Here is a 25,344-nt window from a genome sequence, read left to right on the forward strand (position 1 = left end):
TTTTAAATAAATCAGCTATTCTTAGGTAAACCCATTTTAAAAATATTGAGAGATTATAAATTATTATTTGATAAAATAAGCATCAGTATACTACAGAATATATATGGATATCAAATAGTATAGTGTCATATATAGAGAGGTAAACATTATGGATTGAGGGTTTGTATAGTCTGGATTTTACACGACTATTAATGATATTCTAACATGAACACATTTACTAATTATACCCTTAGTCTTTGTTTATGATATTCAACATTATTTTCTCTAACATGGCATGTTTACTTATATTACTTACATAATAGGCTCTCAATAAATGAAGCCTTATTTTTAGTATTTTAAATAAATTGTATTGATACCTTTTGGTTTTTATATCTTTAGAATTTCTCCTAGTGAGTCTGCTTTAATCCCTTCCCAGATAACTGCTGTATAACTAATAATATTTTTAGAAGGTAAAAAGCTGCATTAAGAATTATAGAGAAGAACTGGAAGATCCAGTAATATAGATTTTCCTATTATTAATTTTTCTCTTCTATTTGACAAGTAATAGGTCCTAATTGAGTAACTGGAGCATATTTTTATAAGCTTTGTTCTAATTATAAGTGAATCCTAGAGCTTTTAACTTTTTATTTCTGTCTTTTAAAACAAACTACCCTTGAAGTAAACCTTTTCTTTAGACCAGTGTTTATTTTAAAAGTAATTTTTATTCTTTATTTAGGTGAAGTTTATACTTGGGGTGACAATGATGAAGGGCAACTTGGGGACGGAACAACTAATGCAATCCAGAGACCTCGGTTGGTGGCAGCACTTCAGGGTAAAAAGATAAACAGGGTGGCTTGTGGTTCAGCACACACCTTAGCGTGGTCCACGAGTAAACCTGCCAATGCTGGGAAGCTTCCAACACAGGTAAAATGCCCATTTGTAGACAATGCACTTGAAAAATTTTGAATTCAAGAGATTAAAAAAGAGACCACAGTAGTTTAACTTTGCTTTGTATAATTGAAAAATTGCATTGAAGCTAAATCCAATTTACAGCAAAATAATAATGATAATAACATTTCTCTGTGGAATGCTAGGTGCAGGAGAGGAAAACTCCCAGGTAAAAGGGTCCGTTCTCTCTTTTACCAAATCTCCCTCCCCCCTCCCCGCTCCTGGATGAAGCTTCGTTTAAAGCTACATCAGACAATTGTTATAAAGGAAAATGAAAATACACACGCAGAAAACCTATGCACAGTCACCCATACAGAACACTATGTTGTTCTCCAGTGTCTTGACTACCTGAGGTTCAGGGGAAGATGTTCTCAAAGTCTCTGTTGGCATTGGGAGGGAGAAGGTGGCATTTAACAAAAATAAACCACAGCATGTAATTACATCCTAATTACAAGAGAAAAATGAACTATAACACTCAACATAGTTAGAATTGTAGAAGATTGGGCAGTATCTTCCATGAGAAGAGAAAATTTTAGAAAACAAAAGTTGGAAAAGTAACAGAACAAATTTTCAATCAAGAATAACTTAAAGCAAGACCAAATATGTTCCCCATATTCCTTTAATGGAATAGAAATCTTTTGAAGCATTCCTGAGGAAAAGAAGAGTTGAATAGAAACTCTCAAATGCAAATATGTGAATGAAGAGAAAGGTAAATCTTTTTTAAAAAATTGGATAAAACAAACTGACACTTTAGTGCTTACATTCATTTTTATAGTTAAGTGGTGCAGTAGATAGAATATTGGTATATTCGTTTCCTGACAAGAGTCAGAAAAACATGACTTTAAATCCAACTTCAGATGATAGCTATGTGATAAGTAATTATGACTCACATTCAGGGTAAAAGCCACCTACCTATTTTCCAGGGTTTCAAGAATAAAATGAGAAAATATTTGTTAAGTTTCTTTAAAGCATTGTGTAAATGCTAGCCATTATTATCACTATTGGAGAAAAGAAAGGTAATCTTTAAAATATGGATGTTTTTAAGGATCACAGATAAAGTTAAATAAGACAAGCCCAAGAGTTAGGGTGTTTTGTTAGGTTGTGATAGTCTTAAGGAAGGAAGAAGATAAAAAGAGGGGAAGAATATATTAAGAGAATAAAGAAGCAGAAGGGTGGACTTATTTTCCAAAATTGGAGTATAAAAAAAGAATGGACAAAAATTGGAGAATAATGTGTTAGAGGAGTGGGCATCATTTGAACATTATTTTAATACACATGCACACGCATACTCCCAGAGAGTTTGGTATAGAAATATAAAAAATTTGATCCTGATACACTCAGGCACAGAGATAAGGGGATTTTGAAAGAGTAGGTAGATTCAGGGAGTAAATATTCATAAGCAAAATAAACATTAAATTTCAGAGGGTGGCAATTTCAGGCATTGAGAACAAAAATGTTAAGAACCAATAATTGAAGACTGAAGTGAAAAGAGGATGAGCAAAAAAGTAAAGGAAAATCACTTCAATTTTATCTTGCTAGAGTGTTGATCACTTTTTTTCACCACCTGTTTTTGTAAAAAGGATTGTGAACACAAAAAGTCCAAGAGGACCTGATGAAAGGAAATAAAATTGATACTTATAATCTGTGTATGATATGGATAGAATGAACTAACTCCCAAAATAAGAAAGAGTAACAGAATGGATTAGAAAGCAGAATCTATTTTTTTTTCCTTTAGAAGAAACAACATTTGAAAAATATTCACACAAAGTATTCCAGCAAAGTGCTGGAGCAGAATTATGTTTTAAATAAACTAAAAAAAAAGTTGCAAACATGATCTTTCACAAAGCAGTACTAATGTACATTGCTAAAAGTGATAGGAAAATATATTATCTTTAAAGGCATGCATATATGCATTCATTGAATGGGATAATATGTAAGTACACACAGAAAAAGTTTAGCAAATTAAAAGGAAAAATAATAAAATTATAGTAGTTTTGGATTTCAATGTATCTGTTTCAGACTGGGACAGATCCTATCAAAAAGGTAAACAAGAAAAAAGTTAAGAACCCAAATAGAATTGCGGAGAATTTAGATTTGATTGTATTTTGGTGATTATCATATGTGCATATATATCACTTCTATGAGAATTGATTATGTGACAGTGTTTTAAAATCTTAAAAATGTAGAACAAAAATCTTAAAACAATTGTTATTGATTATAGGATAAAAATATAATTAATGTAAATTAATAAAAAATATAATATTTGAAGAAACAAGTTTAAATGAAGATTAATTTAATCCTTAAATTAGTTTCTCAAAAACCAAATCAAAGTACTAACAGACAATTTCAGCACAGAAAATGACAAGAAAAAAAGAACTAACAAAACTTCCGATTTGCTGCCAATAGGAGAAAATGTATCTCTTTAAGCAGTTTTGTCAACAAAAGTGAAAAGGAATGGATCATAAAATCATCATGCAATTCAAAAAAGAAAAAATTTGAGAAAAGCATTAAATTAAAAAAAAGTCTTAAACACACACCAAAATAGAACATTTGAAAATCAAAGAAGAAATAAAATTAAAAACTAAATCTCATTGAATTGATGAATAATGTTAGAGTAAAAATTTTTTTTTTGAGGGGAAGGGAGGAATTGAATAAAAGTGAAAAAATAAAACTTTTCTTTTTAAAGAGAAGAAAATCAAATTGCTAATATTAGAAATGAAAAACAAATAAACAAAGGGTTAACAAAGGAAGGAGATTATTAAGATTTCCAATCTTAAACTAACAAAACTGAGAATTGAGTTCAATAAATATGTTTAAAAGTATTACACTTTTAACTAACCTAATAGAACAAAAGAGAGACAAGTTGAATATCTCATTTTCAAAAAGAAAAAGAAATTGAGTTGGTCATAAGTAAAATCCCAAAGAAAAAAATTCAGAATCAGATGGATTCAAAAGTGAATTCTATTAAAGATTCAAAGAAGAGTTAACTTCTGTATTGCCTACATTATCTGTAAATACAGCAAAAGCAAGAATCCACCAAATTTCTTCCATTAAGCAAATGTATTCTTGCTTTTTTTGATAAGCCAGTAAGAAAATTACAACCTGATACCTCTCATGAGTATATAAATACAAAAATTTAGTAAGTATTAATATAAAGTATATAGCAATATATTAAAATGACTATATATAATGACCAGGTTGGATTTATACAAGGAATATATGATTTGTTCATTAAGCGGAATCAATAACAAAACAATTAAGATATATCAATTAATGAACAAAAGGCTTTTGATTAAAACCTTTCCTTAATTTGATGTTACATCTATTTAAAACCAAGAGTTGATTTCATATGTGGAAAATCCCACCCAAGAACTGAATGCTCTAAAAATTAAAATGAGTCAAACAAAAAACTGACTCATGAGAGAAGAAGAAATAGTAAAACTAAACAAATTGGAGAAAAACAAACCAAAAAAATTAAGCATAGTATCATCTGGCTTGGGAAACAAGTCAGGGAGAAATAATCTAAGAATTTTCAAGATATCTGAAAATTGTGACCTTACCAAAAGGCCACAATATCATAGTTTAGAAATTATTGATGAAAACCATCTAGAACTCTTCAACTGGAGCAAAATTAAAATAAAAAGGAAGGGGCAGAATATGAAGGGTTTTGAAAGCCAGAAAAAGATTTACATTTGATTCTTCAGGGAATGAGGAGCCACTGGAATTCATTAGATGACAGGGGCAAGGGTTTGGTAGGGTGATGCAGTCAGTCTTTCACTTCATAAGAAGATCATTTTGATGGCTTAGTGGAGGATGGAATTCTATATAATTTTCTGAATATTTCTGTTTAATATCTGAGCATTTCTGATATTTCAATTTTCCCCCTTTCCAGGTTCCTATGGAATATAACCATTTACAGGAATTTCTCATAATACCTTTACGAAACAGGCTTTTGTTATTACATCATATCTCAGAACTCTTTTGTCCATGCATTCCCATGTTTGACCTTGAGGGGCGTCTTGATGAAACTGGCCAGGGACCTTCAGTGGGATTTGACACATTACGAGGAATTCTGATATCTCAGGGAAAGGTACTTATAATAATCTTTACTATAGTGTTTTAAATGACACTTTTATTTGCTTAAACTTGAATTGTTATTTTAAAAATTATAAACTGTAAAACGTGAAAACTACAAAAGAAGTAAAAGTTCAATTTATTATATATTACTGTTCTGTATATTGTAAAATTATTTCTCCTTATAATATCACTTAAATACTAATTGATTGTCTGGCAACTAGATTGCACCATCGTGCACTGGTCCAGAATCAGGAGGACCTGCATTCAAATCTGGCCTCAGGTACTTAATAACTATGTGAATCCTGGGCAAGTCACTTAATTCCAGTTGCCTCCTCAAAATAGTAATAACTGATCATCATCATGAAAACTTTTTGAACAACCTCTTTTCAAGACATATGCTGAGTAGTATTTTGTCAGACTGTTGCAAAGTAAGTTACAAAACTGGTTACACTGAATGTTCTGCAACGGGTTCCATAATTTTATAAAATCTAATTCTAATTTATATGGATATATATTGATTTCTTTTTGAATTATATATGGCTGGTAGTAAATGACCTCAGATGTTATCTTACCAGAAATAATTTCAGTAATACATAAGCTAATGTGAAATGAAGATTTCAAAAATGATGTCTTTTGAAGTGTTTAGCAAATAGCAAAATTAAACTATCCTTTTGAGAGAGAGCTTATTCATTAGGAATCACTTTGAAGTTTGTGTTATAATTAGCTTAGAAGTTGTCATAATGTGGCAATGATGTGTTTTCTAACAGAAAGAGCTGTCTCTCTATACTGTTCTCTTGCTTAGTTTTTTTTTGAAAGCTCAGGTAAGTCATTTTAATTCATCCTATACAATTGAGTATTGCAGTAGGTGATTGCTCATTCCCCTTTTCATATTTTATGAGCCAGTCATCTTTGATAAATTTGAGAAATGTTTATTATGCATCTGTCATGTGCAACTCATTGTCCTGTGATTTGGATGCTGAATATGTTCTGTTAAAAGGTGAGTCTTTACAAGAATACTGTTCTTGTTTTCCAGAAACATTTATCTTTTAGGAGAGACAAAGTCTTAAGTCCTGGATGCAAATTCCATGCCAACCTTGCACAAAGCACTTAACTTTCCCTTGTCTTTTTTTCTTCTGAAAAAGCAGGGAGTTGGACTAGATTGTCTCTGAGGTGACTTCTAGTTCTAGATATATGATCCTGTGAATACAATAGTCAGAAAACAAGCACTAAGGTCTGTATAAATTAGAAAGGATATTTGACAATTTGGTAAAGTACTGTTAGTGACTTAATTAGGATTTTATGAATTTTTTTCTGCTTGTTATAGAATAGGATTCTTAGGTATTGTCATTAAGAATGATGTTGGAATAACATGAAGTTTTCTGGAAAAAATCATATTTATTTAGAATTGTGATCTTTGTGCAATGGTCACAGATTTCAGGGCAGCTGGTGTACAATGTTGAGGGTTAAAAAACTCATTAATTTTAAATATAATCATATATTAAGACCACAGAGAAACATGGATAATGGAAAATCTGTAGTGATCTAAAATTTTTGTTTTTAACGATTTAAATTTCTTTTCTTTTACTTACAAATAACAAAGTTTATTGATTTAAAGTTGCTCTACTTTCTTTTTATGCCATCTGAAATACAAATGCTTATAAACAGTGAAATAAGCAAAAGATTAGCAGCTGGAAAGATGCAGAAAAACTGTATCCAGCAGACTAGATCATTAGAGTGTGAATAGTAAACAGTTGATTTGGAGAGAAAGAGATTTGAGGAAGCTAGTTTTTTCCTCATAACTTTTTCTCCTCTGTTTTATTGAAATTGGAAAAAAAAACAACACTGTTACTTCTCACTGATTCCTTTCTCCTACTCTCCTATAGAACATTCTCTTGTTTGCCAGTTGGGTAGGGTAGAAGATAGTGTTGAATTTGGAGTCAGGAAGACCTGAATTAAAATCCTACTTGAGATAGTAATAATTGTGTGATTCTGGACAAGTCAGTTAACTTCTCTGTCTCAGTATTCTTTTCTATAAAATGGAAGTAATAATAGCCCCTATCCTGAAGTATTGTTGTGAGGTTAAAATGGAATAATGTAAGTATTTTGCAAATCATAAAGTGCTATATAGTGAAACAAAAAGACACAGCAACACATTGACTATATCTGACATGTTCCATCCCTTGAATGTCCCATCTGTAGAGAGGCAGGGACTGTTTCATCTTTAGTATTTTGAGGTCATGATCAGTCATGGTCTTGGCTAGAGTTCTAAACTTTTTCAGTGCTATTTTGGGGCTATCATATACATATTCTGCTGTTTCTTCTCTTTTTGTGTATCAGTTTGTAAAAAGATGCTTTCTACTTCCTCAATTCTTGATATTTATAATTTTTTATAGTGTAGTGTAATATTACATTACATTTTTAAGCCATGATTTGTTTAGCCGTTCTCCAATCAGTAGCTATTTGCTTTCCAATTCTTTGCTTTAACAAAAAAAGTACTGCTATAAAATTTTTTATATGTATGGAACCTCCCCATTGACTTCTTGGAATATGTTCCTAGTTCTAGTATCATTGGGTCAAAGCATGTGTACTTTTGATGGACTCTAGGGGCATATTTTCATATTTTTATGTGCTATAATGCATCAGAATATCTGGGCCATTTTTCAGCTGTATTGAATAGTACATTATTATGCCTTTTCTAATGTTTTTATCTTTTATCATTTTTGCTTATCTGACATCTTTTGGGTAAAACTTCAGAAATGGTTGAATTTTAATTTCTATTAGTCGTGATTTGGAATGTTTTTTCTTATAATCATTGCTAGTCTTCATTTCTTCTTTTGAAAATTTATATCATTTGACTACATATCTGTTGGGGGATGGTTCTTTAGAAAATATATATATATATATATATATATATATATTTCCAAGGGTAGTAAATGAAAATTAAAATGTGTAGAAGGATCTGATTGAATTAGGATTGTCGGTAACAAAGGTTATTAGAAAATAAGACCATTCCTTCCCCTCAGCCCCCTATTGAAAATTCCTGCCAAGTTGTATTTTTAAGAGCAGAAAATTAATAAGTTTTACTATGGTATCATTCTGTGAGGGTTTGTGTTCAAAAATAATCACAGAAAGTAAAAGACTAGTTGACCTACTTTAATATTTGCAGAGAATGTTGTGATTATTGTTATTTTCAGAAGCTGTATTGCATGTAAATTATTTCAGGTTCTACTTAGTTTCAAGCTTCTTTTTGACAAATCTATTGATTATCAAAGCAATGTGGCCACAGCAGAAAGACTGCTAAAATTATAAAGGAAACACAGGTTTGAAATCCTATCGCCAATACTCATTGGCTGTGTGATAGTGGACAATTTACTTAATCTCTTTGAATTTTGGTTTTTTGATAGTAATAATATCTATAGTGCTTTTACAAAGTTATAATATCCCCAACGCATTTGAAGTTCAAACAAAAATGAGGACAATAAGAGTAAAAAATGGAAAAGCAGCACTAAACTTTTAAAAATAAACTTCTACAACACTAACAACAGTGAAATCATCACATTTAACATGACATTTCTCAAGTGTACTACATGAGGAAAGTAGAAATAATACTTAAGAAAACAAAGATAATTCAAACAAACAAGTATCTGCTTGTTAAGAACAGATGACAAAAGGTAATTGTAGATATTGTAGATAATATAATTTTGAAGATATTGAGAGATTGATTCCCAAGATATCTGAAAAAATAGGGGAATAGATTCTAGATGTTTGGGGAAAAGTCACAAACCTAATCATCAAAGAAAGGTGGTTGAGAGAAGATTATCAGTATTTACCAACTCTCATCTGTGCTTTCCAATCTCTGAAAAAAATTTTTTTTAAAGAATAATCTATGTATGTGTATCAAAAGATATCTTTATGTATCAAAGATACCTTTAAAAATAAAAATAAAAAGATGGGATACAGTGGTCAGATCACATGGAAGCTTTGATCTATACTGTTTCTGACCTGGACCAGTTCACCATATATAGGTAGTTCTGGTAGCCCTCAGGGGCTTACCATATTGGTACCAGACAATACAAATGCCTCATCAGATTAACCCAGTGAAATTTAAAATTCCTAAATTCAATCAATTCACCAGTTTCCACTTAATCAATTCACCACTCCTAGTTTCCTTGATAGCAAGTGTTATAGGTATGTACTTGTGCCATCCCTGGACTAAAGGTATAGCTATAATGAAGTAGGTAGAGAACGGAATAAGTAGGCTTTTAAAAGAGATTTATACAGAATGATCCATCTTAGCAAAAAGGTATCTAAAGAATGTAAGACTTTTCTTATAGTTTGTTAAATATAAAAAGTTGTTTTTTTAAAATAAAGAACAAAATACTGCTTTAAAATCTCTCTTTCAAATTGTTTTCGTGTATATGCAAAAATCCTGAGAGTTCTTGAAGATGTAACAATAATGAAATCTTTTTGATTCTATCATTATTAATATAAGGTATTAAATAAAACAATCAAGATGGGTACTTGCCACAGGTGTCATGAAAATGTCATAAAAAAAATCTATGTAATACAGATAGAAGAATACAGATGGAAGAGGAATTCCCAGTAGCTGGTTGTGCTGTAGCACTTAGCACACTGTCTGGCAGGTAGTAAGCATTTAATAATCCTAGTTGAGTGAATGACTGGTCCCAGTTGTTTCTACATGTAGATGACATTTTTTTAATTGCCTCAACCCTAGGACATTGTAGTATAGCCTTAATGATATGTATAAATGCATTAAATGATTTGGTCTAAGGAAATTTATAGATAAAAGTAGATAGATAATTATACTTATCGTCTAGATATGCACACTTGGATGGAAAACTTAATGAACTAATTCATTGGTGTCTATATCTTGGATAAGTGCTGTTGATGAACAATAAAATGGACACAGAATAGATCCAGGGGAGAAAAGGAGACTAGAAGAATGCCTTTGGGAATTTGTGCACTTCTATGAACCCCTATGTTTCTCCCGGAACAAAAAGGCCTTTATTTTTTAAAATCACTTTTCCTCCTTTGATGCCACATGTACCTATAGGATAAATATAAATTCCTCTTTGGTTTATAATGTTCTTCACAACCTGGGTCCAGCTTGTCTGTTACACCCCTTCCCACACTATAGTCCAGTGAAACTGTCCTTCCCTGTTTCTTAGACAGGGAACTTACTTCCTGTCTTTGTGTTTTTGCATTGGTTATCCTCCATATTTGGAAGGTACATATTTATTTCTATATCTTCTCTCCCGCATTCCAGCTCAAGCCATACTACCTCCATCAAACTTTTTCCCTGATCTTCCTACAACAACTGTTGATGCTTTCTTTCCCCCATTACCTAATATTTAATTATCTAGTATTTATTTGTATTTATGTTCTTTATTTATTATGTATTTATGTATATATGTATAAATATTATGTATGTATGTGTAAATACATAAATATATGTATTTATGTTTATTTTGTATATACTTAAATATGTATGTGTCCCTCCTTTAAAATGTAAACTCCTTGAGAATAGAAACTATTTAGTTCTTTAAATGCCCAGGACCAAAGACAGTATTGGAACATAATAGGTATTTAATAAATTCTTGCCAATAGATTATGTAGGATTCTTCTAGATCCAGAAAAACTTTTGATTAACGCATCAGTTCTTTCATTCAGCGCTCTGAATACCAATGGATTCTACATCGTTTTTTGTTCTAAAAGTTAAAGCAGAAAGAGACTCTACATATGATACACACACATACACACAAATCTCTTTTGTCTTTTCTCAATTCAAAAGGGAATTTCACAATGTTTTTACTCATGTGATATATAATTTCTTCTTCCTTTTGATGCCTGCCTTGTCTTGTGTCCATATACTACATTAAAAAGAGAAATTCTAGTATTATCTGAACTCAATAGAATAAAATTTTTATAACATTTAAACATTGATAAAATTTTTAAATGAATATAAAAGTGACTTCTCTATAGTTTCCTGTGTTACATCATTAAAAATATTTTCCATATTTTATCCTAAATTTGTCTATTTTGACCTGTTTTTTAGGAAGCAGCTTTCCGAAAAGTTGTACAAGCAACTATGGTGAGAGATCGTCAACATGGTCCTGTAGTCGAATTAAACAGAATACAGGTAAAAGAAATGTATGCTTTTTAGTGTAACAGAATTCAGAATTTTCGGTAATGTTTTGCAAATAATGAATTATATGTCATTCAGAAAAGATAATATTGGAAACATGTCTTTTCTAGGCACCTTTTTCCCTTTGGAAAAAGGAATCCCGATATTGTATATGTTTGGTTTCTGCCTCTTTATTTCCCTACCTACATCTTATTTCTAACATGGAACTGATAATGATATTAGCTTAGAGGATTGTAATGTTGGGGGGGATTATGTGTCGATGGTTACTACAAATATGAGGTTTTCTGTGATTTTCTTCGTTTTTGAGACAACTCTTGTGCTAAGTCCTGGCTAGCTCCCTAAAGGCCTCAGGATCAGCCAGAGTCAGGATAAATTAAAGTCCTTGGCCTTCAGGGGGAAGAAATGAAGGAGAAAGACAAACTGCCACAAGGCTCCTGGATTCTTAAGTCCAAAATCACCAACTTCTTTCCTCCTCCTCCTGAGCAAACTGACTGGCTTGTTCTCTAATCCTTACCTACAATTATTTTAAGACTAAACATTGAGTAAGCACCAAACAGTGAGAAGAGCCATTTATCCAAAACATATGTTAATAGAGTCATTGTCTCACATCAAATAGGTAATTAACCCTAAGTGCTCAGTTGTCTGATTCAAGTATACCTTTTTCAGAGTTTCAGCCCTTTACACTCTTGAATATAGATCCTCTTACCAAGACAAATTGTAATTGTATTTGATTTCTAAGTCTTACAAAGTTGCCTGAAGCACATAGAGATTTAGTGCTTTACATTGTTTAGTGCTTTACATTAGTACATTACATGCTACTAGTAAATGTCAGAGGTGGCATTTGAAACAAGGTTTTCCTGACTTCCAAGTTTAACACTCTTATTTCTAAGGAAGGTTGCTTTAAAAGTTAATTGTTGCAGCAACTAAGTGAATAAAGCACCAGCCCTGAAATCAGGAGGACCTGAATTCAAATCTGGCCTGAGACACTTATACTTCCTAGCTGTGTGACCAAGTCACAACCCCAATTGCCTCAGAAAAAAAATTATCATTTAATGCACAAATGAAATTAGCCCACTTTTCAGAGATCTTCCTATGTCCAGTAAATTCTCGAAAAGGAAACATAATATGAAGAAAAAAACCCTTTGTTTATATAACTTGTATTAACAGTTACCCTGCTGTTGATTACATGAAAAGAAGTCTTTCCACAATTATAGTAAGGTCATTTTGAATAAAGTTTATTAAACTGTCTTTGTACTTTGTTGAGTAACATGTTACCACATTGATGGGTGGCTCTTTTCCTGTTCCCTGACATTGGAATATTTAATGTTATGCCAGAGGCCAGTGAAGTTTATTTCCATAAATACTTGCTGTATATTATTTATGCTTTTTTTCAGTTAACTTAATAAAGTGGCCTTTTTATATGTTATTTTGATATAGGCTTTGTAACCATAGCAAACACTACAGTTTAGAAAACAGAAGTCTAGTGACTGCTATATAAATTTATTTCAGAGGGCATTTATTATTAACACTTGATTTTTACCCTGATCAGAACAAAATCTTAAGAACAAACCTCAGTTAATTAGAATTTTCCTTTTTTCCTATGTCCTGTTTTTTTTTTTTCCCTCAGAGCCACAAGAACAAATCAGTGGTCCACAATTAACTGTGAGATACACCTCTTTAAAATAGCATATACTCATTGTGCCTTAGTAAATGGCTTCTTGGTTTGCTTTGATTATAAAACTTACCATGTGATTAATCCTTGTGATGAGCCATCATTATAGAACTATAATTCTTTCTAGCTTTGTATAAGTCTTGTTAACAGTTTGTTCTTATTAGTCAATAATCTTTACGTATTGATATTCCCCATCACTATGTTGTCAGATTTTTTTTCCTGTATTGATACACTTTGCAGATTTTTTTTTCTTTTTTGTTTTTTATTTTAAAAATTATTTGTCATACAAAAGTGGTGGCTCTTTGAGAAAGATGAAGGTGAGAAACAAAACTAGTAATTTAGGTCATGTTAAAAAATTAATAAAATTTATCGAAAAATTCTTATTAATTTTCAAAATCAGATTTTGACTTTTGGAATGAATTTTAAAATAATAAATACATTATAGCTATATAGAACAAAAATCTCCATATTCACTTTTATATTCTGTGAGGCTCCTTGGAATAGGTTTTTAATGGAAGAAGTAGAAGAATAATAAATCTATATCAGTGTCTTCATCAAAAAGAAAGCTTGAGGTTTTAGCAAAGCAGATTATAATTAACCTGAGTTCAAATCTGGTCTCAGACACTTAACACTTCATAGCTGTTATGACCCTGGGTAAGTCACTTAACCCCAATTGCCTCAACGAGGGGAAAAAATTAATTTTCTAGTGACTTTAAAATTTGTCTCATCTACAATATGAGAAGATAACTTAATTAAGCATAAAAGAAAATTAAGGCACGGAGTGGTCCAAAGTTAACTACAGTGGATTGGCATTGTCCCTAACTATGCTTTCTTTTAATTGTAGTAGTATTACAAACAGTTGAACAAGTCGCAGGTACTAGGTTATTGTAACATATAGCAATTTTCATTCCTGTCCATTATAGTGATACATAAATCTGTATTTCTTATGTGCATTTTCATTTTCCTGTAATGATAACTTGGGGGAAAAAAGAATATTGGATTGGCAATGCCCTTAATATGAATATCAGTAGAAGTTTGTTTTTTAGGCTACATAAAAATCTATTCCAGCTTGACTTTTGGGCTTTGCTCCCTTGAGGATGCACGAGTACAGGGAAGGGATTATTTATTTATGAGGACTTCTATGTATTCCCCAGGAAGTGCTTTGCCTGACCTTACCTTCTTTAAATTCTTCTCCCATTTTTTCTCCTGAAAGCTGAAAAATTTGCCTAATTTCAGAATTTGAGAGTTGGTTCTTAGATATAAAATTAAGTTTTTAATCCTTGTGTAATTATTTGTCTTATTAAAATGTATAGTCTAGCTTCGATTTTTCCATATTAGAACTGATTTCTAAAGCACTAGTATGTTATTGAACTTTGATAAAGTTTGCTTTAATCGCTTCAGTTTTTGAAGGTAATAACAAAGGCACAATCTCTGTAACTGTTCCCAGTATTGTAGAAAAGTTTTAAGTGTCATTCTGGTGGTTGAACAAGTATCTCTCCTTCAGAGGAATAATCTAACTGTTTGACCAGCTCATCACCAGAAAGTTGGTTACTGGAGTGTTTTGGGAGTGTTGTTTTTGGTCATTGCTCATAGACACTGTTTTATGGGCTCTTTGATGTATAAAAAAGATCAGTATTATTGGAATGTGTTTTTAACTCTAAGAAACTGAGCAGAAAAAAGACATGAAAATGATACCAGCATTGGAAATCACTCATAGTAAATTTGTAAATCTGCTATTCATTAGATTTGGTAAGTTTGTAGTAACTGATTTAATTACATTTTTGGAGCTGATTACTTTAATGCATGTTAGCAGATAGAATCTTATTAAATTTAAAGAACTCAAGAAATGGGCATTTAACAAGAGAAATAGTTTATAATCTCTTAAGTGCTTAAAAGAGCTCCATTGCCACAGGAGAAGAAAATAAGACTTCTGGTAATTTTCATTTTCTTCAGTACAGGAGACTGAGCAAAAAAGGTACTTGAGTAAATAGAATTGATGCATGAATGAAGTTCATGAACTAAACCTCATGGGCTTACAATGTACGTCCTCACTCTTGCTATTTATATTTAGTTCAACTCCTCCAATATTTGATTGGGGCTCAGAGTAGAGATATCAGGATATGGGATGTTGGTTATAATAAATATCAGCTGACAGATTGAGAGTAAAGGGATATACAAAAACTGAAAAGCAGATACAACTCTAAAAAGTACAGGTAGCACTTCAGGGGGGTGTGTAGTATGGAGCAAATAGCTGAGATTATACTGCTATGTAATAATTAATGTGCAAAATGATGACCCTGAAGCATTAAGGGAAGATTAAGTGTCCTAGACATTGTTCTCTGTTAAGGTAGAAATAGATTATTATAGTACAGAATTTTATTGAAATTTTCACCATGTATTTGGTGTTTCAGAGCTTCTGTTGTCTGGAAAATTTGAGGGACTTATTTCATATTCTGCTTGTGCCACTAGATGAATGAAACACTGCTTTGTGTGTATGTGTATTCTCTCTGTCTCTGGATAACAGGACATATTAGCAAGTAAAGTTTACTAAGAACTGTGTACCAGTGGTGAAAAAGATAACATTTGTCAACTAGAACATTATAAAGTAAGACAGCACTAACTGGAAACTTGAGTCCAATCCCTGTCTCTTCTTATGTTAGCTTTGTTGACCTTGGGCAAGATTTTTAACCTTTTTTCATTTCTTCATTTGTAAAATGAAGATGATATTTCCCTGGTTCATTATTTCTGAATCTGCCTGCCACATAAGATTGTTGTGACAGTCAGGTGAGTTGATATATTTAAAACATTTTGGAAAACCTTTATTATCTATATAAAATTCAGTTATCATAAAGCAGTGTGATAAAATAGATTTTTTTTCAATCAGAATGAAAATATTGAATTAACAATATAAAAGAAGATGGGAAAGATATTAAACTATCCCTTTCAAGAATAAATGATTTTTTCAGTAAAAAACAAATCCAGTAGCCACAATAGTTTTCATGTCTACAAAGGACAAGTCTAGATTGTTTCTTGGAGCCAAATTAGTGATAGAAGAGACTTGACTGGCATAATTGTCAAGGAAATAATATTGTAAGCATTTGGTATAATTTAGAAGAAACATGCAGTGGATGAATTAAGGGTGTTTTGTGTTTAGTGCCAGGTTGTAGGAGAAGTGAAAAATGAGGCAATTTAACAGAACAGGGAGTCCTATTAAGTGATTTCAAATCAGAGGGTGAATAATTAGAATTTTATTTGTAGGTTAGTGAAGAACTCTAATTGGTCAAGTATGGTCACAATAACAGACAACAAAACCAACTTTAGCACAAGAAAATTAATTGATGGAGACTATTATTAGATGTCAGACATTCAGAGAATTTGAATATAAGTGAGATGACCAGAACTTAGGTTGGGCAGTAGGTATGATCCTGAAATTATAGGTGCAGGAGATACTTTGTAATCAGAAACAGTGAGATGAGAGATTGGGTAGAAATGTGGAGTAATTTCTCCATTAATGAATGTAGGAATAGGCAGAACTGTTTCTAACCAAATTTTGCCTCTGTCCTCACATGGTGTATCTTATATCTATTTGTTCTTTTGGTTAATGGACTCCAGTCCCCCAAATTTAAAAAAAAACAAAAAACTATACACATTTTTGTCGCACTACCTTTAGAGTGTACAAATATTTTTTTTTTAGGTAAAACGATCAAGAAGTAAGGGTGGTTTGGCTGGTCCTGATGGTACCAAATCTGTTTTTGGCCAAATGTGTGCTAAAATGATTTCATTTAGTCCAGACAGTCTTCTTCTACCTCATCGAGTATGGAAAGTCAAGTTTGTTGGTAAGAATTTTTCCCTCTATGATTTTTTAATTTATCTTGCCTACTCTTATCAATGTAATGATCTTAGTCACACAAATCGGGGGTAAAAATAATATGCTACTTTAATAGACAAAATATTTTATAAATGGAGCAAAGCATGAATACCATGAAATCATATTCAGTTGTTGACTACAGTGAATATTCAGCTTAGTGCAAAAAAAAAAAAATTAATGTAAAAAGTTAACTGTTAAAAGTTTTAATATAAAAGTTAAAATTCAGCAAGTATCTGCTACTTTGTTAATATCTAGGAGTGTAGGTTGAGGAGAATGCAGTTTGCTCTCATGGAGTTCATCATCAGTAAAAGGCTATTACTCATACATAACAGTAATGAGTACATGCATAAGAGAGTTATAGAAATAAAGTGCTCTTTGAAGTTTTATGAGAAAAAAGTCATTACTTATTGAGATATCAGGAATGTTTACTATATACATATGTCTGTGTGTATATGTATGCTTATGTAATTTTCTTGCATTCTATGAATTTCTACCAATTTTTATTTTCCTTTCAAGGCGAGTCTGTGGATGATTGTGGAGGTGGTTATAGTGAGTCAATAGCAGAAATGTGTGAAGAACTTCAGAATGGACTTACTCCTCTCCTAATTGTAACTCCAAATGGCAGGGATGAATCTGGAGCCAATAGAGATTGCTTCTTATTGAACCCAGCTGCCAGATCTTCTTTGCATACCAATATGTTTCGTTTCTTGGGTAAGGTTGTGATAAAGTATCTAATGCTTTATTAATTTAAGATAGGATTCCTACAATTTGAATCCAAAGACTTAGATTTGAGGCCTTATTCCCTAGTTCTTCCTTTCTAACTGTAGGAAAATTCTTTACACTTATCTCAAGTCTCATTCTTTTTCATTGGTGAAAAAAAGCATGAAAAGTTGCAATGTATTTAAGTAATTTAGCATTTAGGATTTTTAAAAAATTAGAAATTTGGAGCAACCAAGTGTCTATCAAAAATTCACTCACCATTAAGAAATAAAAGATACTAGATTTACAGATTTTAATTCAAGCAAAGTACTTTGAACAAAACCCAAACTCTGTGGCATGTGAACTTTTGTTTCATTAATAAAGTCCTCAGACTGTATCTGGATTCTGTGTTGTAATTTATAAAAGAAAACATTTAGATGCTTTCTTTAAAATATTTCTGTCATTGTTATTTAAAAAAATATACCAGGTGTATTGCTAGGCATTGCCATTCGAACTGGGAGTCCATTAAGCCTCAACCTTGCAGAACCAGTTTGGAAGCAACTGGCAGGAATGAACCTTACAATTGCTGATCTCAGTGAGGTAAAGTATAATATTTTATATTTGCCTAAAATGATACACACAAAAAAATGCAAAGCTGTGAAAGAAATGTGTTCCTATCAAGTTCCTATAAAGTATAGAAACATGGCAAAGAAAATGGTGTGTGGTATTATTTCTTTATTTTGAATTTGTTTGAATAGCCTAGATTGTAAGTTAAAATAGCTTATTTAGGAAATTAATAGTTAATAATAGTCTAGTAGCTTAAAAGTATAAAGTCTTAGGATCTTTGTTAGAATTGGAAAATATTTGAGAGGTTATGAAGTCTAGACCTCTCTTTTTTATAGGTTTTTTTTTTTTAATAGTTGAGGCACTTAAATCCATTTTTTCTTTCTCAGCAATCAGGTTTTTTCTTTATTCAATTTTCTTTTTTTCCCAATTATTTGTAAAAATAATTTTTAGTATTTGTTTTCAGAAAATTTTAAATTATATATTCTTTCCTCTTTCTCTTCCTCCCTCACCTAGAATGCAGGCAATTTAATATAGATTATATATGTCTAAGTCATGCAAAGAATGGGTTCCATGTTAGTCATATCATGAAAGAAAGCACTTCCCCCGTTATCCTCCTTCCTTCCCCCAACCCCCTCTCCAAATATGGAAAAAAGCAATAAAAGTAAAAAATAGTATACTTTGGTCTGCATTCAGACTACATCAGATCTTTCTCTGGAGGTGGATAATATTTTTCATCATGAATCCTTTGAAATTGTCTCGGATCTTATATTACAGAAAATAGGCAAGTCATCACACTTGATTATCATACAATATTGTTGTTACTGTGTGTATAGAGTCAGATTTCATTTTGGAGAAATTTTTTTGAATGAAATTAATTTCATATTTAAAACAAATACTTGTTTTAAATTTTTAAAAAAATAGTTATAGAGAAAGAGCAAAGATTGTATTTTTAAATTATATTGTAAATGTGCCAAATATTTTATATGAATCAGTGTTTATTACTATGGGATGAACAATTTGGTTGATATATTATGCAGGTTGTTATTTTCTTTTGAAAGGTTGATAAGGACTTTATTCCTGGCCTGATGTACATTCGGGACAATGAAGCTACTTCTGAGGAATTTGAAGCAATGAGCCTTCCCTTCACAGTGCCAAGTGCAAGTGGTCAGGATATTCAATTGAGCTCTAAATATACCCACATCACATTGGATAACCGTGCTGAGTATGTTAGATTGGCAATAAATTACAGGTTTGTAGGAATTATTTTTCCTAATTGTCTAGACTTCCTTTAGTATTCATGATTTCTTAAAATGTTTTGCTTTTATATGACAAAATGTTCCTCATGGAAGTCTAAAATTTCTCAAAATCACGGAATCATAGCTTATGGATTCAATGTTGGAAGGTATAGCTAAGATTATTTCAATACCTTTATTTTTATATATGAGGAAACTGAGACCCAGGAAGATGAAGCAACTTAGATTGAGGCAGATTGATTAGCAACTAAGAAGTGCTTCTCTTATTTATAATGTTATGTCCTTAAAGTTGTTTTTCTAGTTTCATGTTTGAAATTTCTTAGAACAATAATTAGTCTAAAAGTAAACAAAAACTCAACAATTAAGTATCCTTTTTTTATTAGGATTTGAAAGAGCTCAGAGGTCATCTTGTTTATATGGAAATTTCGTGAAAAAAAGAGATTCTTTCTATTTCTTGAATTCCTACATTATCTACTCCCATGTGTCTTGGGATGTGTAATTGATGAGAAATGTTTCTTAGTATTATAACATAATGCACTAATTTCTTGTATTCTATATTAAATTATATGTTCTTTGAGGACAAGTGTTTGGTTTTATACTATTTTCTGTTTTGCATAGTAGCTTCTATATAGCTATTCAGTAAATGTTTATAGATGGATTTTTGTTATTATTAAGTAGGTTTTCTGTTAGACATTTTCACCTTTCGGATTTAAAACATTTGTTTTGTCATATAACTAATCCCCAATTTGGTTCTTACAAAAATAAATGGAGAGTCATGTTATTTATATTAATTTTTCTTTGGTAAGAGAAATTTTCTCCTTGATTATTTGATGGAGTTTCTTTTCATGTCTTACTCAAAGCTTTGTATACAGTAGAATCTAAATGAATATTAACTGCTTGGTTTTTAAAAGTTCATATATTTTCTATATAGCTTTCCACAAGTCTGCTTTATCTTAAATGAACAAAATATTGTCAAAATGATTATTATTTGAGGCCTTTTATTAGTTAAGATGTAATATGATAAGAAATGAAATACCAGTAGTGTAGAATTTGATATGACAAGGGAAAAAAGGCCATTCAAAACAGGAATTTAAAGTCCTATCATCAATCATAATGTATACTTTCTTACTCAGACTCCATGAATTTGATGAACAAGTTGCTGCAGTTCGGGAAGGAATGGCTCGAGTTGTCCCTGTTCCTCTTCTTTCACTCTTTACTGGATATGAACTGGAAACTATGGTATATTTACTATTTTTAATTTTCTATTTTTATTTTTATTTTTTGTTTTTCTAATTTTTCTATTTTTTCAGATTGTCTATCAAGGCATGTTAATTGAAGCTAAAAACAAAGTTAAATTGGATAGAGCTAACAAAAAAGCAAAATTAATGTAAGAGTTGTATTGACTTTAAGTACAGCATGTCTCTACTACTTAAATTTCACCAATAATATGAAGTAGTATTTTTTAGTCATGTAAGACTGAAGGAAGAAGAAAATTTTTTTGTGTGTAGAAAATATAAAAACTTGAAAATTTTTAATTAGTTCTAATGAGACATTCTTTTCCCAGGTATGTGGAAGCCCCGATATTCCACTTCATCTTCTAAAATCTGTAGCCACATATAAAGGAATTGAACCTACTGCTTCGTTGATCCAGTGGTTCTGGGAAGTGATGGAATCTTTCTCTAATACAGAGCGCTCTCTCTTTCTTCGTTTTGTGTGGGGCAGAACACGACTTCCTAGAACAATTGCTGATTTCAGAGGCAGAGACTTTGTTATTCAGGTAAGATGGATGGTGTTGTTGGTAGTTGAAAGCAGGAATTTTGTGACAGTGGGTAGTGTTCCTTCACTCACTTAAAATTCATTTAATAAATGATATGTGACAGGAATTAACTTTGATAAATTCATTTAGGTCCTCAGGAAAATAGAAAGATATCTGTTATTTTGATTATATATGATAGATTTCATAAATTTGGATTAGCTTCTTTTAAATCTTATGTTTTAATTTTTTTGGACCTCTTTTTTTCCTGAAATTTATTACATTTCAAAAACATCACAAATCCCTACCAATTTGGTAAATCTAGAAGATTGAAAAGATCTATCTATGTTTGATTAAGGCCATCCATTCCCTTACTTTTTTGGTAGTTCATCTGAGCACTATTTAGAAAATATCGTAGTGTCAGGGACAGAGTGGAGATTTTGTTTTGTCTTAAGAGTCCAACTGTGTGGTCATGGGTAAGTCACTTAACTTTTCAGAATTTAGGTTCCTAATGGGAAACATGGAGCTGTACCATAAGCCCTCCTTTCCCAACAACCCGGCCAGAATTGTGAGGAAAATACCTTTCATAGCTTAGAGTTGTATTTAGATATATACACGAGATTTTGCTAAAGGTACCACATGTACTTGTTGATTATTTATATATTTATATATATATTCATTTTATATATATATATATATATATATATATATATATATATATATATATATTTTTTTCCCTCTGAGGCAGTTGGGATTAAGTGACTTGCTCAGGGTCACATAGCTAGGAAGTCTTAAGTGGCCATATTTGAACTCAGGTCCTCCTGACTTCAGGGCTGATGCTCTGTCCACTGCGCCATCTCACTGCCCGTGTGTGTGTGTGTGTATAAATAGTATATATTTTCTGCAGACAATTTTGTTTTATTTTAAAATGTATTCCTTTCTATTTGAAATCATAAATCATTTGACCTAGAAAATCAGAAGGCTGCAGAAAATATTAGTTGTGTTTCAGTTATTGTTAATTGTAACAAATTCTATGCCACAGTCTTTATGGCCATAAAATGAACTTTAGTTATTCATAAGAATATTATTCTAAATGAAATAAACAAGCATTTTTAAGGGCTTATTATTTAGTAAGTGCTGTGTTGCAAAGCTAAATTATATGGAGTGTCCCCAACGTCTTGATAAGGCCCCAAAAGAATTTTGGGACTCTATGTGAAGTTAAGATATGGTGACTTAGTCCTCAAACCTCATCACAATTTATCTAATGGGATTCTCTTTTAAGGGAAAAATAGATCTATTAAAGGATTGAGAGTACTCTACCAAAAAATGTGTCATACTACTTTTTTCCTAGCTGATTCTAGGAGCCCCTTGGTTCCTACTTCTCAAGCTGTCCTTTGACTAGCTCTCCTAAAAGGTCACAATTTTAAAATCAGAAAGTGCTTTGAAATAATTTAGTTTCTGTCTCCAGGGGTATCCAATTTCCATTCTACACATATTTTTTAGGTTGTTTTCTAGATTTCTTAGTGTCAGGAATGACAGCTGAGTTTATTCATCCATGCAGAAAACTGTCATGTATTTCTGTCCCTACCCATGGGATACAGAAATGGAGAATTGTTCTAAATATCCCTCACTTGAATTGAGATATGACTTTGTGTATCGTATATCCTCCATATATTAAAGATTCCTATTGTAGAAGAAAGAAGTGATGAAAGTGATGGAAACTTCTGACTTTCATGGTCATGTTGTGCATTTGATATGAATAAAGTAGCAGGAACAGTTATTTACTATTTGTTGCCCCTTTTTTGAGAATTTTTTTTAATTAGCTATAAATACAGTTATAATGTTTATGCTTTTAAAATTAGTTCAGTATAATTTACATTAAAAAAATTCATGTCTATAAATTCAGGTTCTTCTATATTATAATTTCCACTGTCCAGAGTTTAATGAAAGTAGAATAATTCAGAGCACCAACATTATGCTACATCTAATAAAAATGTCCCCATTTCCAAGTAGTCTAGATAGTCATAAACAGAGAAAAATTAATCAAATATAAAAGAAAGAAATTGATGCTATATGTCTTCCATTTTATATACTTTATATGAAATCAGATAATTATGCTTATGTGTTGCTGTGATTGATGTTACCATAATGGATTTTCACAGTGTTTGCTAAATTTCATAATTATTCTGTGCTAAGTTTTTACTGAATATAATTGTTTTTTCACCGACAGGTTTTGGATAAATACAATCCACCTGACCACTTCCTTCCAGAGTCATATACATGCTTCTTTTTGCTGAAGTTACCCAGGTATTCCTGTAAACAAGTACTAGAGGAAAAACTGAAATATGCTATTCATTTTTGCAAGTCTATAGACACTGATGATTATGCCCGGATAGCACTCACAGGAGAACCAGCTGCTGATGACAGCAGTGATGATTCAGATAATGAAGATGCAGATTCATTTGCATCGGACTCTACTCAAGATTATTTAACAGGACACTGAAATGAAAAATATTTTGTCATAAGCCACTATGTTATGTCAAGCACTGAGACAGAAAGCCAGCACTGGCATTATGCTACAGGACTGTGGAGTGCTGAATATCGTTGTGTGTAACAAAGGAATATTAGTCTTCTAAACATGGGACAGGGAGAGTGTGTTGTTTGTTCACAATAGGAATAATGGTTTATAACTTATAAATCAGCTTTGAGTAAAATGGCACTGCATATGGACACTTAACATTCAGTTTGAAAGGTGAGGTTTATCTACCCCTCCTCTGCTCATTATGCTGCATTACATTTAGAACTTTTGTGTTTACTGAAGTGTTGTAAATGTTTATATAAATATGGTAGTGCAGCATCCAAAAAATAAGGAAGTGAAACACTTTTGATTGTGGGTGCAATAGATTTTTTTTCTTATTAAGTGTTGTACTGTGCATCTTCTTGATTGTATATTGGAAATATTGTGCAACTATTGAATAGTATTATAAATATTTTGATTAACTTTACTAGAAGTTTGTTTATTAAAAACTTTTTGAACATTAAATTATCAGTATTCCTTGAAATACACCCAGAGGTTATTAAATAATAAAAAAGGCCATTTGGTTCTCACTCTTCTCCCCATGTGTATATTTTAGCTTATGTATTATGTATCTTAAATTGATACCTTTCTGTGAACAGCATCATAACTTTTATCATGGAAAGTGTACTGTATATAATTAATTTGTGCCATGTATATGCAAAAAATTATTATTCCCTTCAAATAAACCATCTGTCACAAGAATTTAGACTGAATAGTATCAGTGTTTACTATTAAAAAAAAAAAAAACACAGCAATGGTCAGGCCTTTTTGGAGGCATTAAGAAAATGATATTAAATATTGTAAATTCCAAGAATGCAAAAGTGTTTTATTTCTAGTGAAAAGTACTTTATTAAGGTATTGTATCAAATAAAAAAAAATAGGGAAAACTGTTTTCTCTTGAATTTATTTGAAAGAGGGGACCTTAGGAATTATATAGTCCAGTCATATTACAGATAAGAAAAACTAAGGTAAGAGATGTTAAATAACTTGCCCATAGTGTCACAAGTAATTCATAACAAACCCTTCTTTAACTTGGGACCAAACCAGGGGATGACCAGAATTATCTCCCATCTTAGTCTGGATTAATAGAACTGTGGTGCTTGCTTTCTTGAATTCTTCTTTTCCTTAAACTCTCTTCCTTTTTTTTTTTTTTTTTTTACATAGTAATTTCCTAAAACCATTATTTGAATAGATTTTTTATTTGAAGAATGTAAAATTTGCCTAATATAACAGGTGGCCATATCCCCATTATTTATGTTTAAGCTACTGTTTTAGGTCAGTAATATATATCCTTTTTAGTCTGACTTTTTATCCTGATTCTAATTGTAAATTTTGGCAGGGTCACAACCTTTCTGCTCAAAGCTAGTAAATATTGCATGTCTTTAATAGAAAAGAAAAAAACAGGCAGATATTACTTTTGGCAGTTTAAGTTCTTAACTAGTGGCATTGGTAAGAATTACTTGATCTCATCATCTGACTGTAAATATTCCAATGGCATATTTATTTACTTCAGGTAAATCTCTGTATGCTAGTAATTTGAGGTAATGTTCCATTACCAATCAATGTAACAAGCTATCAGTTAATGTGTAGTGATGCTAGGCTCTCACCAATGGTGTTGTGTGTGTGTGTGTGTGTGTGTTTATTGAAACTTCATAGAATTCTTACCACCAGGATTAATTATAGGATTTCATGGGTATGAAACCCATCTGTGAGAATATCAGCTTAGATATGTATCTAAAAAAATTATACTGCTCCAAAAGAAGCAGTAAACAGTATAGTAGGTA

General features: G+C 31.4%; 1 protein-coding gene across 2 annotated transcripts in view; it reads left to right on the top strand.

The window, feature by feature from the left end:
- HERC2 (HECT and RLD domain containing E3 ubiquitin protein ligase 2) overlaps positions 1-24,447 on the top strand; it is a 213,766-nt gene extending 189,319 nt beyond the window's left edge. For both annotated transcript variants that reach the window (XM_051984641.1, XM_051984642.1), the window contains exons 84-93: positions 716-903; positions 4,820-5,017; positions 11,081-11,164; positions 16,537-16,678; positions 17,227-17,421; positions 17,897-18,009; positions 19,035-19,225; positions 20,363-20,468; positions 20,794-21,006; positions 23,213-24,447. In XM_051984641.1, coding sequence (XP_051840601.1) covers positions 716-903; positions 4,820-5,017; positions 11,081-11,164; positions 16,537-16,678; positions 17,227-17,421; positions 17,897-18,009; positions 19,035-19,225; positions 20,363-20,468; positions 20,794-21,006; positions 23,213-23,485 — 1,703 coding nt within the window. In that variant the 3' untranslated portion in view covers positions 23,486-24,447. The remainder of the gene's footprint in view (positions 1-715; positions 904-4,819; positions 5,018-11,080; positions 11,165-16,536; positions 16,679-17,226; positions 17,422-17,896; positions 18,010-19,034; positions 19,226-20,362; positions 20,469-20,793; positions 21,007-23,212) is intronic.
- Positions 24,448-25,344: the final 897 nt, after the last annotated feature.

This window comes from Antechinus flavipes, chromosome 3, assembly GCF_016432865.1.
Source record: "Antechinus flavipes isolate AdamAnt ecotype Samford, QLD, Australia chromosome 3, AdamAnt_v2, whole genome shotgun sequence".
Taxonomy (NCBI): domain Eukaryota; kingdom Metazoa; phylum Chordata; class Mammalia; order Dasyuromorphia; family Dasyuridae; genus Antechinus; species Antechinus flavipes.